Source organism: Crocodylus siamensis, chromosome 2 (genome assembly GCF_052110815.1).
Source record: "Crocodylus siamensis isolate JL-2025a chromosome 2, ASM5211081v1, whole genome shotgun sequence".
Classification (NCBI taxonomy): domain Eukaryota; kingdom Metazoa; phylum Chordata; order Crocodylia; family Crocodylidae; genus Crocodylus; species Crocodylus siamensis.
Window position 1 is genome coordinate 185166725 of NC_143396.1, and position 19799 is coordinate 185186523.

The window sequence follows — 19799 nt, forward strand, 5'->3', positions numbered from 1 at the left end:
GTCTCTGGGAGAGTGGGCAGGGGCCAGGGGGGTGGCCAGGGGGGCTGGGAGAGCAGGCAGGGGATGGGGCCTGGTGGGGTCCCCCCATGGTCCCTTCCCCTCTCCCCCTTCCCCAACCACCTCCTACTTACCAGCATGGAGTCCAGGTCCAGCTCCCTGTGGTGGTGAGCAGGGACTACCCGAATCGCCGAAGATCTCTGAATCTTTTCCGAATCAATTCAGACTTTTTTTATTGGTCTTCTGATCCAATTCGGATTTGAAGATTTGGCTGTCAAATTGGACCGCATCTTCTCCTAATTGAATCAGCACCCGAAACTTCCCACAGCCCTACTGTTTTGTGCTAATCCAGAGGAATGAGCTGTAGCAGAATAAGGCCTCTTCCTGTGTCTCAAAGACTCCAGTGTGATCTGGAAAGCCTAAGGTCCTAGGGTCAAGTGGCTCCCTTGACCTGCTTGCCCTCAAGAAGCCTACCCATCTTTGAAAAACAGAATATGGATCCTAGACTGAAGAAACAACGGGAGGAAGCTATACAAGTATACAACTGCCCCAGCAGCTTCAGAATGATTTGTTAGGGGAGCTAAGAGCACTATAATTTTTGTGATTCTGTTTTAATGGATTGATTGCAGGGAAAAGAGCTTTTCATGACTGAAGAAGAGCGGCAGAGAGAGGATCGCCTTCATGAACTGGAGCGTCAGGAGTTAATGCATCAAAAGCGGCTCGCATTAGAGACGAATAAAATCTTCAAAGAACAGCAAGAGAAAGAGAAGCTGTAAGTCCTTTAGAGGAAGGGGTTATAATTCACTGAGCTTTGACTTAAAAATGGCAATTATGACCAGGAAAAAAATGTGAGAAGACTCTAAATTCAAGTTAACTTTTTCTTGCTTCTAGAAGATTTTCTCCTTCCAATTTCCTTCTTCCTCACCCCTGTGGACATTTTGGAACTTCAAAGCTAAGGTCATTCAAGGGTATGGCTACACTACAGTCTGCAGAGTGGTATACGGATACATAGGGTTCCTAAGCAAGCCCAACTACTGCAGGCGGTTCAGACACAGCAATAAAAAGCTCTGCTTGGGCTAATTTACCCAGCTTCTCAGCAGACTGCAATGTAGATGTGCCTAAAACACATCACCTCTATGTCCAAGGAAGGTACCAATAGCATCTATATAAAACCATTCAATAACAAATAAGAACCACCCTTGTCTTGCAGTTATCACACCTGAATCTCAATTCTTCACCTATGGTTGGGGGAGAGCCAGCAGCAGTTGAGAGTGCATATGAAGTTTCTAGCTGTGATCCCTTCTTGGCAGTGAGGATATATAGCAAGAGGAGCTGGAAAAAGACTGGAATTTGGCATGCAGGAGAGAGGTAGGGGAGGGGGTAGGTTAGTAGAGTCAGAAGTAGTGGCAAAAGAAAACCACAGCAGATAGAAGTATGTTGTGAACTGATAATACAATAAGTAATAGCTGGACCATACTTTGAGTTGGCACTACCATGTGGCCACAAACCATGTTAAGTACTTGTTATGCTTTTTGCCTGTGCATGAGATATATAAGGATGAATTCAGCAATAGGTATCCATGCCTAGATTATATTGTAGAGAAAATGGTTGTTTTTAAGCACTTTCACTTACATTTACCAAGGTCTCTCAAGAATACCAAACCACAAGGCTACAACTTTCTTGCTATCTGAATTCGGTACACTGACCACAAAGTGAATTTCTTCAAATGAATTGTTTCTTAGGAAGCCAATAAAGCACTTCCCTTGATCAAATTACCTTTTTATATTATGCAAGACAGATAAACGTGAAAACTTGGCCATAGCAATCCCCTTGCAGTTCTTTGAATGGTAAGGACAGCCAAATCCAGGCATTGGTGGCTCAGTAGCTACTGGTGATCCACAGGAACCTTGCAGTTTCAGCTGAAGCTAAGATTCTAGGATTTCTTCGTTCTTGATTTAAATAAAACAACAGATGCATGAAGGTAGGTGGTAGAATTCTTTGAATACAATATTCATCACGGCAGCAGCGATTTGTCACTTTGTGTGGGCAGCTTACAGTTATCAACAAGAACATAGGTATTGGAGAGAAAAAAATGATTCTTCAGCTTCTTTGGCCTTCCTCCTCTGATCCCACCTCTGTTCCCTAATATTCCAATCCCCCACTGCCTGGATTGTCAAAAGTAGAATCATATTATCAACTTACTTTTAACTCATTTGAAACTTCCCTCATGGCGTAGTTGTGTTCTCATTTTCTTTGGACTCTGTTGTCCCTGAATGCCTTCTTTCCCCCTTTACCTTCTTTTCCTCATGCAGTGTGAGCATAGACAAGTTATAAAACCTGTATCTTTTCTTACTGACTTTTCTCATCTGTGTTCCTTTCCCAGTGGTCTTTCTCATGCACCTGCTTGCACTTCCTTCAGTTTGTCCAAATCTATTCTAGTTCTTCTAATTTAGATGCAATTTCTGCTTTACTCTCAGCAGTGGTGTTAGGCTTGCTGTTAGAAAAAATGGATAATAATTATTGTTACATGTGACTCATAGGAAACCTGAGGCACTGAGTAATTACATTATTTTCCTCAACTTATGAGCCTGACTTCTTTTTAATATCGGGGACCTTTTCCTCCAATGTGGCAGTATAAAGGAGGCTTTAAAGTGGGTGCATCTACATGTGCTATTAGCACACAGCAGTAAACTCTGGCGCATGTTGCACTAGAGTTTATTGCTCCCAGGCCTGCTATTTAAACATGCACCTGGGACTGCAGCATGTTGAGCCAGGTTGGAGTAGCCCCATCTGGCAGGAGACCCCACTAAGTCAGCCTGTCAGCCCAGGGCTGTTCTGACCTGACTCAACATGTTGCGGAGGGTCTGAGTGGGACACAAGGGTGCTTTGGTGTGGGAGCTGCCTGCCGGCTAGCCCCAGACTGAAGCACCCTTGTGCTCCAGCCAGCCAGGTCAGCATCTACATGTGTGTTGCTGCACATGAAAAAACTGCAGTAGCATAGTACTTGTACTACCCTTTTAGTACTTGTATTTACAAGTTCTACCCTCCTGCAGAGTTAATTAGTTTCCTGTGGCCCAATAGGGCTACACATGTAGATACGAGACCTTTATTGTGGAAATAATTTGTCAACCCTGCAGTAAATGTCTCATGTAGATGCACCCAGTGAGTATAAATGTAATTTACTGATACTTTGAAACCCCTCTGTGATGCCAGAGCAGTTAAAAGGGCTCATAGCATAACTAAGAATGAAGGCCACAAAATTGGATGTAGAATCCCAGTAGTCTGACTTTCAGACAAAGTTAAAGTTTTACTCTTGCTTTGCATCTGTTCGCTATGACTTTGCTAAGCTTGTGGCTGCATTTACTACAAGGTATGTTTTTACTGGCTTCTGAAAACCACAGGAAAGAATGATAGGTTTTTTTTCCCAGCTAATATTAAAGTTGTTTGATTTAAAAATCTCTGAGTTCAAAGCCTTAAGAGCTATACACAGCTGACAGAAATGCCACAACTATGGCCAAGATAACTATTGGCTCCAAAATGACTTGGTTATCTATTTATGTTAAAGTAAGCCAATTAATATGGGAGCAACAGGGTCAGAATTGAGAGACATGTTGGGTAGGGCTTGATGTGGTGATTTCTGTTGCAACAAAGTACTTGGTTAAAAGGTGTGGAGGCCCACATTCTCTTCTCATCTACTGTCTTCCCATTAATTGATGTATTGTGGTGATTTTTCTCTGTTTGCTGGAAAGAGGTGAACTCTCCAAAGCCAAATGAAAATTATCAGTCAAGTAGGGTTTTTTTTTACTAAAAATCGCACCTTTGGATTGAAAGTATTCTGAATTCAGACTGAGTTTGGTAAATAATTTCAACAAGGGAAAAATTCATAATAGTTTGACATTTCATTTTTTAAATGTTAAAATATAACAAGAGGCAAGGGTTTCATAGATTTCATAGATTTCATAGACATCAGGGCTGGAAGGGATCTCGGGAGATCATTGAGTCCAGCCCCCTGCCCAAAGGGCAGGAAGTCAGCTGGGGTCGTAGGATCCCAGCAAGATAAGCATCCAATTTGCTCTTGAAGGTGTTCAATGTAGGTGCTTGAACCACCTCCGCTGGCAGACTGTTCCAGACCTTGGGGGCTCGGACAGTAAAGAAATACTTCCTTATGTCCAGCCTGAAACGGTCTTGCAGGAGTTTATGACCGTTCGACCTCGTCATCCCTTGGGGCGCTCTGGTGAACAAACATTCCCCCAGATCCTGGTGGTCACCCTGATAAACTTATAGGTGGCCTTCAGATCACCCCTGAGCCTACGCTTTTCCAGGCTAAAGAGTCCCATGTCTCTCAGCCTGTCATCGTAAGATCTGTTTTCCTGACCTCTGATCATGCGCGTGGCTCTCCTCTGGACTCTCTCAAGCTTCTCCACATCCTTTTTGAATTGTGGAGCCCAAAACTGGACGCAGTACTCCAGCTGCGCCCTCACCAAGGCCGAGTACAAGGGGAGAATGATGTCCTGGGATTTGCTCGAGAAGCATCTATGGATGCAAGCCAGCGTTTTGGTCGCTTTACTAGCCGCAGCATCGCATTGCAGGCTCATGTTCATCTTGTGGTCAATGATGACCCCCAAGTCTCTTTCTTCTGTAGTGCTATCCAACATAGCACTGCCGAGCCTATAAGGATGCTGCAAGTTTTTCCTCCCAAGGTGGAGAACCTTGCATTTTTCAGTGTTAAACACCATCAGGTTCTTGTCTGCCCATTTGCTGAGCTTGTCCAGGTCAGCCTGGATCACCCGCCTATCTTCTGGCATGGATGCTTTGCCCCAAAGTTTGGTGTCATCGGCAAACTTGGCCAGTCCACTCCTGACTCCTATGTCCATATCATTAATGAAGATGTTGAACAGTATGGGTCCCAGGACAGAGCCTTGAGGGACCCCACTGGTCACAGGGCAGCACGATGAGTGACTGCCATCAATTACAACCCTCTGGCTGTTACGACCACGGAGCCAATTTCCTAGCCAGCGGATCGTTTCTTAGGGTGATATCTTTTATTGGCCCAACAATGTGGTTGGGATAGAGTTAGACAAGCTTTTGAGTACCAAGTCATTCTTCTTCAGGTCTGAGGAGACAAGTTAGTACAGCAAAAGTAAAAACATTTGGAAGAGGGGGAAAATAAATTCCCAGGAGCAGCAAACAAACAATTAGCAGAAGAAATGAAGCTGAATACTTGGATATCAAGGTCTATCAAAAGGAAGGATGGTCATTATCGCTTTTCTTGTGTGGGAAGAATTTAGGCATCAGGTGGACATAATGTGCCTTAAAGCCAATATCAGTGTTAAAACCTTGGATTGTAGCGTTCACCCAGCTTATGAATTTTTGTTCCTCACTTCCCATTTTAAAGGTATTAGATAGATTTCCCTTGAGCATGAGAAAAGTGAGGTCAGAGAAAGTGTCTGTTCTATGAAAAAATGTACTCCTAATGGTATATGTGTGTGTCTGCCCGTTAGATTTTTGGTGTGAAAGCTCGTTCTGGTGCATAGTTGCTGTTTAGTTTCATCCATATAGTTGCCACGAGGGCATGTGGTGCATTGGATCAGATATATCACATTTTGGAAAAGATGTGTAGGATCCATGGATTCTGATGGTTTCATTATGTAGGGTGTTGATTATTGTAGCAGTGGAGATGTATTGACAAGTTAAACATTTCTTGATAGAGCAATGCTGTGCCCCACTTAAAGTCTGTTGAGCAGTGTGGAGTTTGCTTCTGATGATGAGCTGGGTAAGGTTAGGGGGTTGTTTGAAAGCTAGGAGGGGAGGGGCTGGAAATATTTATCTAAAGGTGTGATTTATGTTGAGTATAGGCTGTAGTTGTTTAATTGGTTCCAGTGTGAGGTGGTAGGTGACCACCAGAGGTGTGCAATCACAGGAGGGTTTGCTTTGGGTTAAAGTGTGGTATTTGGATAGCTTTCAGTTGTATAGTTTATTTATCTGCTGGAGTGTCCTTGTTTTATAAAGGAAAGATTTTAGACTGCAGGTGGACATCACAAGTGTTCCCCTCAGAGCATTTGTTGTGGTAGCTGAGGGTCTGACTGTAGATTACAGCTTTTTTGGCATGCCTGGGATGACTGTTTGTCTTGTAGGCATAGGAATAGTGGTCCCTGGGTTTTTTTATATATAAGGTTTGTAGGTGCCATCCCAGATGTGGAATTTGGTATCTAGAAAGTCGATATTAGTGTAGGAGCATTCCAGAGAGAATTTGATTGAGGGGTGATAGTTGTTAAACCTGTGGTGGAAGTCAGTAAGTGAATCCAAGCATTTAGTTCAGATGATGATAATATCATCTCTGTAACACAGGTATGGGGTAAGGTTAGTGGTGCAGTTCCTAGAAATTCTTCCTCCATGAAGAGGTTGGCACAATGAGGAGCCATCTTTGAGCGCATAGCTGTGCCCATAGTTTAGAATGGCTTAGAAGAAGTGTCAATTTTTGAAAGTGAAGCTATTGTGGGTGGAGATGAAGTGGATGATATGTGCGACATATTGTTTCAAATCTGAGTGTGCCTTGCCTCAGTCCCTGGAAAAATCATGGAGCAGTTCTCAGGGAACCCATCTCTAAGTGCTTAAAGGAGAAGAAGGTGTTTAGGAACAGTCAGCCTGGATTCACTAGGGGCAAGTCATGCCTGACCAATCTGATTCCCTTCTATGATAAGATGACTGGCTCTGTGGATGCAGGAAGAGCAACAGACATGATATACCCTTACTTCAGCAAGCCTTCTGATACGGTCTTCCACAATATGTTTGCAAGCAAGCTAAGGAACTACGGATTGGAGAAATGGACTTCAAGGTGGATAGAAAACCAGCCGGATCATTGCGTTTAAAGGGTAGCATGAACGATACATTCCCCCCGGCAGCTGGGGGGACACAGCTGTGTTGGCGGCGGCGGGAGCACAGTGGTGGTAAGCATAGAGCTTCCACAGGTGCCACTAGTGCCGGTGGAGGTTGGGGGGGTGGCAGGCGCTGACCAGGGGTCGGCGACCACTCACAGGTGCTGCCAGCAGTGTCAGCAGCGGACATCAGGGATTGCGGACTGCCCGCATATGCCACCAGTGGTGTCAGCGGTGGGATAGCCAGCAGCAACCACACACAGGTGCTGCCAACGCTGTCAGCGGCACCTTTTTGTAGGGGGTGTACCGCCACGCTCAGGGGGTGCACATGAATCTGCATGCACCCCCTGCGCGTCGCCCCTGAAGGGAAATAATCAAAGGCTCCATGTCTAGTTGTCTGCTGACCTCAAGTGGAGTGCCTCAGGAGTCAGTCCTGGGGCTGATTTTGTTCAGTATCTTCATCGAAGACCTGGAAGTTGGGATGGAGTCCACCCTCAGCAAGTTTGCGGATGACTCCCAGCTGAGTGGTGTACTAGATATGCTGGAGAGTAGGGCTAGAATTCAGAGAGACCCCAAGAACTTGGAGGATTGGGCCAAAAGAAATCTCATGAAGTTCAGTAAGGAGAAGGGCAAAGTCCTGCACTTAGAACAGAACGTGGCACCACTACAGGCTGGGGACCAACTGAGTAAGCAGCAGCTCTACGAAAAAAAACCTGGGGGTTACACTGGACAATGAGATGAATACTAGCCAACAGTGCACCCTTGCTGCGAAGAAGGCTAATGGCATACTGGGCTGCATTAGTAGGAGTGTTGCCAGCAGGTTGAGGAAAGTGATTCCTTCCCTCTATACACAACTGGTAAGGACACATCTGGAGCAGTCCAGTTTTGGGCCCCTGACTACAGGAAGGAATTGGACAAATTGGAGAGAGTCCAGTGGAGGGTAGTGAAACTGGTTAGGTACACCATGTGGAATTATGCAACTATGCGTTCATGCAAATTTGCACATAAAAGGCATGGATAACTGCATAATTGTACATAATTTAACTGTGGCGGGTTCTGTGCCTCCAACTCCATGATTGTGGAGGCACAGAGCTGTGCGGCTAGACAGTTGGGTAAGTGGGGAGAGGAGCTGCTGCCTGCAGGAGGGGGTCGACATGGGGTTTGTGGGTGAGTGTGGAGGTGTGTATGAGGTTCAGGGTGGGGGTATGGGCTGTGTACCATTGGGCCAGGCCAGCTGTCTCAGTGCCTCCACGTGGGACTTTCAGCTCTCCGATGGGAAGCCGCATGTGGAGGCAAGTAGGAGCCTGTCTGGCTACAGAGGTGAAGTTGGGGTGGGGATGCAGAGTCAGAGCTGCAACAGCTACCTGCTCCCTCCTCCACTTTGTGTGCGAATATAACTTAATGAGTTTTTTTCCCCATACTGATTGTGCGGGAAAAAACACCTCTTCTTATATTTCAAGTAAATACTGTACTGTCTCTGGGTAGCTGTCTCCTCTGGCCTGAAGAAAAATGTCTCGTATTTGAAAGCTTGTCTAAGTCTTTCCCAACTACAACTAAAGAAATCCTTGCCTCACATACTTCCTGAGCCAGCATGGAATAGAGCATCCCCAAAGCTATGAAAATATACCAATTCTTTTTTTTTTTCCTAAGTAAAGTTTTGAGACCATATTCACAGAATCAAACTAGAACATTTTAAAAATTGGGGTAAGTTTGTTTTGGCAAAAAAATTGAGGCATTTTTATTTTGGGTCAATGGCAGCCTCCCTTGTAGTTTAGGCTCCAAATGAAAAATCAGGTTTTTTTGTACAACCATAATTTGCAAATTTCACACAAGCAAGTAGGGGAAATGACTAAGGATCATGTTTTTAAAGGTATTTGGACACTTAACGGTCATTGATTCAGAAATTGATTTAATATATGTGGCCTTTGCAGATGTTGTAATTTTTCTGAAGTTTACCCTACAAGTTTATTACTAAAAGCTTAGACACCTTTCCTAAAGTTGTCTAAATCTGTGAAAATAGAAAATCATCACAAATATGTCTCTGAACTTAGTGACTCTTTGAATAATAAAATATTTTCCTATATTGTACACAATACTTTGGCAGTAAGCAGAATGAATCCTACTCTGCCAGTACTGGATGTTTTCACATCAGTACATCGTTAAGCCATATGCATTTAGCACCTCTCCTTTATTTTGTTTACGGGATTAGAAAGAGGAATGTGTCTATATTATTTTTGTACATATTTTTTCAAAATCTCTCGTGCCTCTTCCATTCCCAATTTTGTAACAAAGCATATGGTTCCTTAGCTTCTATTTTCCTTGGTTAGCAAAATTACAGCATTAATTCATTTTGGACCTCTGGTTTAAAGTTGCAATTGTGGCAATTTGCCTTGCATTTGATAGGCCATTCTGCCTCCTAGTTGCCAGTCCACTTAGAAAGAAGCCATTCTTCTATGCTTGTAATGGGAAAAAACACTGAGTATTACTTTCCAGTGTCCATTTATCTTTAGGATGAACTGCACAGAATCAAAAATATCATAAAGAGCTCATTGAGCAATGAAGAATGAATTCTGAAGGTAGTTGACAGGGAATTTGAAGACCTGCCTCTGTCCATAGAGGCCCTGAGGCTTCTGAACTGAGGCAATGAGGGCCAGAGTTTGTAAAATAAGCTTTTGGTATCTTACAATTCAGATTATCCCAGTGCAAGGTTTTCTCATCTGTGTATTTAATTTGTTTTATGTTGTATCTATGCACAAGGGTGGTGTATTTTTATCATAGTATGCCAGTTGCTCTGTTTTGCAGAAGAAAACAGGAGATGACTCAGAAGACTGCAGAGGAAGAAGAAAGATATCATAAAGAAATTGGACAGTAAGTAATTGCCTAGGTACACTAAATAATGGCTAGTTAAGTATACTAGACCTCATGAAAATAATTCTGGCAACATCTTTTAAGCAAACATTCCTGTTTTGTCAATATGCAAATCTTTGCTAGTTTTTTTCTTTCTAACAAAAAAAATTTCAGTGAAGAATAGAAAGCTGATTTTCCTTTCCTTTCCTTTTCCCACTTTTGTCAACTGCAAACTTGGATGAACAGGTGAAAAAAATTCAGTAAAGCTCTAAATTATTACTCAACCAGGTGAAATGTATTATTTATAATAGCCTGCTTGTTCTCAGTAGTGGCAGATAGCAGAACAAGAAGCAATGGTATTAAGTTGCAGCAGGGAAGTTTAGGCTAGATATTAGGAAAAACTTTTTCACTAGGAGAGTGGTAAAAACTCAGAGGTTGTGGACAGCATTCCCTCTAAGCTGTGCGGCATGTGTGGTTACGCAGGCACGCCTGACAGTGCTGTATGAGCATGCCTGCGTGGCTACGCACACCGTACAGCTTAGAGGGAACGCTGGTTATGGACTCTCCATCCTTGTAGGTTTTTAAGACCTGGCTAGACAAAGCCCTGGCTGGGATAATCTAGCTAGGGATAGTCCTGCTTTGAGTGAAGGGTTGGACTGGATGACCTCCTGAGGTCCCTTCCAACCCTAATTTTCTATGATTCCGCTCACTTAGAGAAGAATTGAATTTTCCAGCATTTGCTTCCAGGGACACTGATACACATGACGCTCCAGGCACTTTAATTAGAGCAGCTCTCGCTGTCTCCATCCCTGCCTCACCCCCAGAGCACCTGTATAGACAGCCTTAGAGACTAACTGATTCAGAGAGGCGTAAGCTTTCATGGGCATCTGATGCATCTGACAATGTAAGCTGTTGTCTGTGAAAGCTTATGCTTGTCTGAACCAGGTGGTCTATAAGGTGCCACCCTACCTTGGTTTTTATCCAGCTTCAGCCTAGCATCTCTAAGTTAAGACAAGATAGCTTTCTAAAAGAGATTTTACAGCTCAAACAGAAGCTCATATAAAAATTGTTGAGGGAGTTTTAAGTTCTTTAACTTGCCTTGTGCAGTCAGACTAGAGGATCCATAAGTGTTTCTCCTGGCCTTAAAATCAGTCAAGGGTGCTGAGAATTGGCTTCTCCAGAGCATACCCCAGTGTGACGTCAGACCAGTTCATGTGGTTACTGTGCATATGTAATTGCAGGGACTTGAATTTCCTTCAACTTCTATGAACCTTTCCCCCATCTAGTTTATTGAGAAAACCATTGTTATAGGCCATAAACAGCATCAAAATGGCTAGTTAGCAGATTTGCACACATTTTACCATAAGTCATGTGCATTAGTTCTGTTGGTGAATAAAAGAGTAGACACATATATATACAATAAGAGTTATGCTTTTTAAATTAATTGGATGGAAATAATTTGTATTCAAAAGTAACAAAATATTCTTTGAATTACGTAATATTTTAAAAATCAGAACATTAAGCAATATGTTTTGTGTTTGTTAGGATAACAGCAGAGGAAGAGAAATTTAAGAAACAATGGGAAGAGGACTGGGCACCTAAAGAGCCACCTAAAACTGTAAAAACTGTGACTGCTGAAGTTCACCGTGCCCCTTCTCCTAAACACAGAGGTAAGCAACAGATTCTGTCCTGTTCACTAAGGAAAATGGTGCTGGAGGAACAGTATCTGTCTTGGATATATAGAATATTTCACCAGTTCAATTTCAGTACGTTATAGACATGAGTAAAGGTTAATACTTCTTGATTGTTTGCAAACCTATGAGATGAATGCTTAGTGGTATCTAGGTTACAAGTCCCACCACCAGGCTTAACTATAAGCCTTTTTACAGCCTCCGCAAAAAATATGTTGGCCTGGAAACTGAGCTATCCCACCTAGAGATAGTGAGTCTTCCCAGCCAGGACTGAGGAGAGGTTTACTTTGCTGTTGTCCATATTATTTTTATTCAGCAGGTTCTGTAAGCTTCAGATAATGTCAACCTCTGGCAGATTTCCTAGGTAGTAATGGTATGATTTTCACTGAACTGCTCTCAATTGGAGATACTTTTATGCTGAACACTTAAAAAAAAAAACCAAAAAAAAAAACCCTGATGCTCAATGGGAGTTAAGCTGTTTTATGAACGTCTGCCCCAAATGCTTATATGCTGGATGTATGCACATGTATGTGTGAATCTGAGAAAATTTCATAAAATGTGCTACATGCTCTAATTTAATGTCTATGAAGAAAATATTTTCTGCATAATAGATTACAGGATTTATGGGCATTTTGTTACCTCAGAGCCCAATGTCAGTATTTTAACTCCATATCTAGTGAGTAATCAGCTATGCAGTCATCATTTTCATGATTGGTGTCTAACCTGGGAGAGATCTTGGGGAAATGGAGTGGTTGACAGTAGAAATTTAATAGTTGGCTTTCAAACTGAGATGGAGTAAGTGGATGCTCAGTTCATGTTGGGGAGAATGGGAAGATGGTAGTCTCCCTCTCTCTCTCTCTCTCTCTCTTATGTTTTCTTTATATATATGGAATTCATATTTTTGGCTCAGAGGGGTAGAACCCCTCACTAGACAGTGCTCCTAGCAACAGATGGCAGTCTGCCTAGCAACAGATGGCAGCAGTGCACAGGGAAACCCTGATTGGCCGACCCAGACTGCTCAGAGTCAGCCTGCGTCTCCCTGTAGCACAAAGTGAGATCGTTCTGCTTCCTACTTGGCTAGAGTAGTAGGGCATTCTTACACATGTAAGTGTCACTGCAACTCTTGTAGTTGTATAAGCAGTGAAATGTGTGTCAGCGCTGAGAAAATGATGGCACTGCACTTTTGAACTAAAACACAGAGGTGTTTTAGTTCAAAAGTGCACTGCCACCATTTTCTGTATGCTGGTGTGCATTTTGCTGCTTATACAACTGCATGTGATGCAGTGCAATGTGTGTCAGCTTGTATGGAGAGCGAATTCAATTAATCAAGTCTGCTTCAAAGCAGCAGATCTCCAGTGCATTGCAAGACAAAAAAGTATGTGTATAAATGTCCGTGGAGTCCAGCCAGAGTTGCATACTATTGGGGTAAGTGAGGAAGAAATAGGAGAAGTGTATCCTGGGATGCTAGAGGACTGTGCTGTGACTTCTTTTAGAAGCGTAAGTTGTACAGACATTCACTGTCCCAGGTGAGAGTGATTTAACACTGGTTGCTTCCAAGTTATTTTACTCTTGCAGCAGTCCAAGTCTTGAACATCTGTACACTCATGTTTTCTTCTGAGAGACCAACAACTCTCCCAAGAAAAAGAAAATGCCTATATGTGACTAGTTTTAGCAGTTTAGCTTTTTTGGACTCAGGTGATGGAAGCTTCTTATGGTCACCCAAGAGAGAAACACATGTGTCGAAACAGGCCATTTATCTACTCAATAGTTACTTTGTAGCTACCATTCTTCCAAAAGGGCAAGTGGGGTAACCTTGGGAAATCACTTTGTTCTCCATGCCCCAGTTTCCTCTTTGGTTAAATAGGGGTGATGTTACTTGCCTCCTGCAGAGTGCTTTTGAGAGCTATTCATAAAGAGCATAATGTAAGAACTAGATTTCATCATTATTACTGTATTTACTTGAATCCAAGATGAAGTTTTTTTCCTCATTTAGCACAGGGAAAAACAAGCCTCATCTTGAAGTTGAGTACCAGTGCTCTGGCTCTGGCACCAGCTCAGCCCCATGCCCAGGCCCGAGATGCAGCCTCTGCCTGCACCAGGCTGGAACTGTGACCAGAGCTGCTGTTGCTGCAGTTGCTACTGCTGTGGCTGCTGCGGCTGCCAAGAGTCAGCAGCAGCTGTGAGTTGGGTCAGGAGCCACTGGCTAGGGCCAGGGCTTAGGTGGCAGTAGGGGGTTAGAGAACAGGCAGGGATAGGGCAGTAGCACGCATCGGGATCAAGGGGATGGGGATGGAGCAGCAGCATGTGTCAGGGATCAAGCAGTAGTGAATGTCATGGAACACGCAGTGGATTGGGCAGCAGATGAGATCTGGGGGTGGGTGGCAGTCTAGGGAATTAGGCAGGGGGATTGGGAGGTAATGAGGGTATGAAGGTATCAGGGATTGGGCATGATATTAGGCAACAGTGGAAATTTGGGGAATTGGGAGGCACTGAAGATCTGGAGGCAGTGGCAGTGTGGATTGAGGATCAGGTATGGAAACAGGTGGCAGGGCACAGGGATGGGGGGTAAATAACAGCGGGCAGGCTGCCTGTTTTTCCCCCGAGCCACCATTGTTGGGGGCAAGTTTAAGTCAAGTGTCCAGCAATTAGATTCTGTAAATGGAAAATTATAAGAAATTTGTAATTTTCCATTTACAGAATGAATTATTGAGGTGTCATCTTAAGTTCATAGTCATCCTGGATTTGGAAGAGTGAATCATCCAAATACGATATTTGTTTTTCATGCACTAATATGAATCTTTTTCATGTATAATGCAAGCTCGTTTGTGACTGCATGAACATTCTGTCCCATGACTAAATACTTGGCCCCTAAATAAGTCATGTCATCTGGTAACTAATATGCCACGCTTTTGCACCTTGTAAAAATGTGTAAGGCCTGGTTTCAGCAAATACTTCTGTAGGTCTTGTATCTTATGCACAAAGAACGTAGGCACCTGCTTAACTTTAAGAAAATGAGGAGGCTGTCAGGCTCACTCTTAGTGGGCCTACTCTTATGGTTTTATTTAAACATGTTTGTAAGTGTTTCTGGGTCAGGGGCTCAAGTCCATTTGCCAGCTTGTCAAGCAGATTCATTAGCAACCTACTTGGACTAATCACTAGAGTGGAACAAATGTCCATGTCTCCTAGATGGGTTACAAGAGGTTTTTTGATGCACATGCTCTTTACTTTTCTGTTATTTAATTCCTTCCTGTTGTCCTTACTTCTTTTCTCCTCCCTGTTATTCCCTTCTTGTCATTTTCCCACCACTGCAGATCTATAGCCCAAATTGTACACTCTCTACAGTCCAAAACTCCATTTAAGTCAGTGGCCATTTTTTCTTAGTAGGATTTGTCAAGGGAACAAATCTCCTATGTAATAAGGTGCCATTTGTACACTGTAACTTTTCATAGAATTGTTGTGCGTTAGCGGTAAGAGTGGTTCAGCTCTCTGAAGGCAGTGGAAGTGCTCTGAAGCTTGTTTTTAACTAAAAAACTAAATCCAGTGGTGGGGGTAGCAGGGGTGTGGCCAGATGCTGGCTGGCATGGCAGGGAGGGGGTTTATCCCCCTCTGCCCCCAGGGGGCTGCAGAGCAGAGTCCCCCACCCCAGCTGCTGGAACAGTGAGGGGAGAGTCCCAGGCAGACACTGGCTTGGATCCGTGGCAGTGGGACAGGGCCAGTTCACTTGAGGCTACTGCCAGGGCTGGCCACGCCACCCCTCTCACCTCCCGATATCACAGATTCCCTGCAGCCGAAGATGCGTTCTAGCACCCTCCAGCTTCTGGCCTGAGCCAATGCAGACATGTCTCTGTATTTCCTGAATGTCTGTGCACTTGCAAATTGGTTCAGTCTAGGCAAGTTAAACTAACCTGCAAAGATTGAATCAATTCAGGCTCAGGCTTTTTGAATGTCTGTCCCTAGCCCTGGAGATCGGGAGATCTGGGTTCCATTACTGACTCTGCCACAGCATTCCTGCATGACTTTGGACGAGTTGCTTAATTTTGTGCTTCGATTCCCCGGCTAAAACAGGGAGGATGACACTTCCTTTCTCTCGCTTGTCTGTTTAGATTGCAAACTTGGAGGCAAGGTCTTTCTCTGACTGCATGCCTTCCTAGATCTGTGCCACAATTTGGGTAGTATTGTCATATAAATATAATATTGCTGTTTTCTAGGAAGGGGAAGGGATAGTGTTTTCCTTTTAATCTGGACCAGATCATTGTTGATGGTCAAATTTGTGAGTAGTCACCATGATCCTCCCCCACCACGATCCTCCTCCAGCTTCAGTGCACTGCAGGTGCTTGAAGCTGCTTGGAGATCCTTTATTTCATTTAGATAATTCCTGATGTACCTAATATTGTAATGGCATGAAAAGCCTCACATCGTTGCTTCTTCTTTATTTCATGGAAGCCTCTAGTTGCACTCTCATTTCTGTCTCCTTATTTCCTTCCCCCTTTGTTTCTTTAGTAGATTTAAAGGGAGTTGCACGTGACCAGCTTACAGCAGATGACATGGATGGAATGAGCATGAAGCAGGACAAACAGGTTTGCTGTTCAGCCATAACTTCCTGTCCTGATTCAGATTCTTCCTATACTTCACTTCCTCCTGACAGTCTGTTTTGACACTGAACTGAGTGCTTCCTATTTTTCTCTACTTCATGGATAGGATAGTGTCCGTTTTATTTGAATAGTAAATGCTAACATAGTTACAGAGCTGAGAATATATATTGCCATTATTGTTCTCCAGAAATACCTGAAATGAATGCAAAGACTGTGGAGAAGAACAAAAATGAGAAATCAGTGTAATTGATAGTGTTATTTATCAACATCATATTTATTAATAAGCCACTGGATTCTTTGTATTGTTCTACATGGCTGTTTATTTTTACTTTAAGGATGTAGCTTTTAGGAAAGTATTTTTAAAAGAACATAAAGATTGAGAAATGGAGATTTTTTTTCTCTCAGTGTTTCTCTGTAGTACGCAAGCTTGAATGTTGTTTAATCAATAACTTGATTTTGTTCAGTAAGTTATGGCTAAAAGATTGTCATGATCACTCTAAAGCATTGGGTAAGACTGTAAATTATAGCACTAAGAGTGACTGTGTGTCTTGAATAATTAGCTCATATAAAATATATCAATAAAAATTAAGCTGAACATATCAGTACATGTACATATAAAGCCTTTTGATCAATGCTGTTAAAAAGTAATTGCCATTTCTTACCAAAGTTTTGTTTTTACCTCTGAAATAGTTTTTAACCTGTTGCGAGTATATCTGGGTTGTTCTAAACCAATATTGGACTTTTCTTCAACAAACACTTTTCTTTGCATTTTTATAGCTTTTGGATGGTTTTATCGGTATGAAGGAAAATTTCCAACAATCCGCAAGGTATACAGCATATAGAGGTGTAAATTAGAGTTTGCTGTGGGTTTTGTGTTTACCTTTCCTCCTCTCTCTCTTATCATTCTTCAAATAAATGGTATAATAAGTGTACATTTATTTGTAACCACTGCAGCATGTATCAAGCTTCTTTACATCACATGGACTCAGAAAATTCAAATTATTTTTACTTAATATATGCATGTGTAGATGGGTTTTTCTGGAGTGCGCCTGTAAGGTCTGATCCTTTTGAAGTACTGAGTGATTTCAAGGGAAATTGAGAGCTGGCAGCTTCTTGCAGGAGATGCTCATCCTATTGTTTGTCTGAGTCAATAGGGTAGACAGCACGAATCTCACACTATTTGTAAGCCATCAAAATAGTGCTTAACAGAGATCTTCCAGAAGCAGAAATTCAGTGAGAATTGAAAGCTTAGTTTCTATTATTGCTTTTAAAAATCTCCCAGTAAGTGGTGTCCTAAGTGGTGAGTAGGCTTTTGTGCAGGAATAAATTTCACACATAATGGATGAAGATAATCAAAACATGCTTCTAAAGTTTAATACAAGGATAGTATGGTTTGAAGTATTACCTTTAAGTCATTCAATACTGTTTCAAATAACATCCTATTCCTGTTCTCACTTTCTGTTTCCAATATCTTTTGACACTTACAGACCTTCTGCCATTGTTGCCTAACCCAGAGGTTGTCAGCTGGGGGTACACATACCCCCCAGGGGTACTTGGAAAGGTGCTTGGGAGTATGCATGGGCAGGCAGGGACAGAGCACCACCATCCCGCGCCGCCACCTCCCAGGAGCAGCACTGGGAGAGAGGGGGGAGGGCAGTGGCTCCCCTCTGCAGGCTGCACAGGTGCCACCCAGCTGGCCAGACACAGTGGGGGGACTGGGGGGAATTTGCACATGGCAGCTGCCACTGTGTGCACCGCCCCCCACACCTCCCGCCCAGCTCCGTGTCCAGCTGCTGCCACCCTCTCCCCCCCACTCGCTGTCTGGCCACTGCCACCATAAGGGGTACACTCCTTAAAGGTTGAAAACACCTGGTCTAACTGGTTGATGTTCAGAACTGGTGGTGCCATCATATGGCCAAATCCTGCATTGAAGTCAGGATAACAACTTAAATGTCAGCTTCATCGATCATGGACACTATTTAGAACAGGGGTGGCTAACCTGCAGCATGGATGCCACAAGTGGTGCACAGTCTCTGTGTGTGGCCCACAGCAGATCAGGGAAGGAGCAGGGTACACAGGAGCAGGTAGTGGAGGAAGCAGAAAGCAAAGTAGCAGTTTTGTCAGGGAACACAGGAAAGGAAGCAGGCATCAGAGCAGCAAATCAAACAGGGAGCACAGGGAAGCAGAGAGCACAGGGCACAGGAAGCGCTCAGAAAGGGTGCAAGGCTAATTTGTGTCATGTCTGGCAAAAATGTTGGCCACCTCTGATATAGAGGATTCTATTTTACTACCCTGCCAGAGGAGAGATGCCAGAGTTATTTCCCTATGCAAATGACCACCATTTATATAGTTAGGTTATGTAAGAGAAAAACATGATTCTGTTTTAAAAGTGTTAACTTGTTAGTATAAATAAATGACTCCCCTGTGCACCTCTACACTGATATTCTTTAAGCATCTACATTGCTTTTCTAAGCCTTTAAAACAATTTGAAAATATTAATAAAAGCCTAATGCAATTCTCTTGAAGTATATTGCACAGTGGGTATGTCAACATGAGATACTTTCCTGTGCAATAAACCAATCTACTACGCAGTAAAGTGGCAGTGTCTACCCATGTGCACCATTTACTGCGCAGTAGATACTGCGGAGTAATATTCATGTAAACGCTGAAAAAGTTGCTCCTTGTCAGCCTAAGCAGCAGGGGGCCACAGGGGATAGGGAGCTCCCTCCCTGGTCCTGGTCCTGCTCAGCTCCCCCAAGAGCTGGGAGCCAGTCAACGCCAGGACTGGGGAGCTTTCTGCCTCCTGTCCCAGCTCTTGGCTCAGAGCTGGCTGTTCTGGAGGGTGAGTCGGGGCTGGGAATCCAGCTCTCATTTGTCCCCTGGAACATAGCATGCACCATGTGGGGCTGCTCTGGGGGACAGGTGAGGGCTGGATTCCTAGCCTCCACCTACTACCCGAAGCAGCCAGCTCCCTACCAAACAGGGCAGATGCTGGTGAGCCCCATTTCTCCCCCACCTCCTCCCACCTACCCAGCAGGAGGCTCACTGGCAGCTATCCCACATTCAGGACAGCTCCTGGCTGGGGGGCTTCCTGGCAGCTGTGTCCCCCCACAGGCATGGGGCCGAGAGAGCTCTGCTGGCTGCAGGGGCAGCTCTCTCCTGGCGCCATGCACATCAGGTCCTTTTCCAGTGTGCATGGGGCCAGGAGACAGCTGCCACTGCAGCTAGCAGTTCTCTCCTGGCCTCATGCCTGCTGGGACTAGCCCTGTGCCCCCTGCCATCCCCCAAGCTAGTGCCTGGGGAACCTGGAGCTCCCCTGGCTGCTGCAGGGGGCAGAGAAGAGCAGGAGCTCCCATGGAGCAGGGAGTACCAGGCTGTTCCCATTGGGAGCAAATCTGTGGGTTGCTGGGGCAACCACTGAGGTCAGCTGAACCAGGAGGGGGCAGGGCCTGGCCTATATAAAGTTCAGTTCAGTAGCACTAGGCTGAGGCCAAGGTAGTTCTACACAAGACATGGTCAGTTCCCCTCTGGCAGTTGTAGAAGATGGAGCTCTGTGGGAGTAAGCAGAGCATGAGAAGCCTGATGACCTGAGTAGCTTAGGTGGAGAATACCAGGCAGAGGATCCCTGGCCGGGATGGTAATGTTGATGAGCCTGAGGGCTTAGGGTTAGAGTTTGGCCAGGAGGCCTAAGTTTGTGTTGCAGCTGATTGGCTTATGGGTTTTGTTTATTGTTACACCGGAGGACCGGGAGAGGCTGTAGGGGTTGGAGGAGGCCTCAGGGGAGCTCCCCAGTAGCA

At 44.1% G+C, this 19799-nt stretch overlaps 1 protein-coding gene across 1 annotated transcript in view; it reads left to right on the forward strand.

Moving 5' to 3' along the window:
• USH1C (USH1 protein network component harmonin) overlaps positions 1-19799 on the forward strand; it is a 94508-nt gene that overhangs the window by 36312 nt on the left and 38397 nt on the right. Inside the window, exons 12-15 of the mRNA XM_090032570.1 lie at positions 627-769; positions 9675-9740; positions 11265-11389; positions 16780-16829. Of these exons, the coding sequence (XP_089888696.1) occupies positions 627-769; positions 9675-9740; positions 11265-11389; positions 16780-16829 (384 nt within the window). The remainder of the gene's footprint in view (positions 1-626; positions 770-9674; positions 9741-11264; positions 11390-16779; positions 16830-19799) is intronic.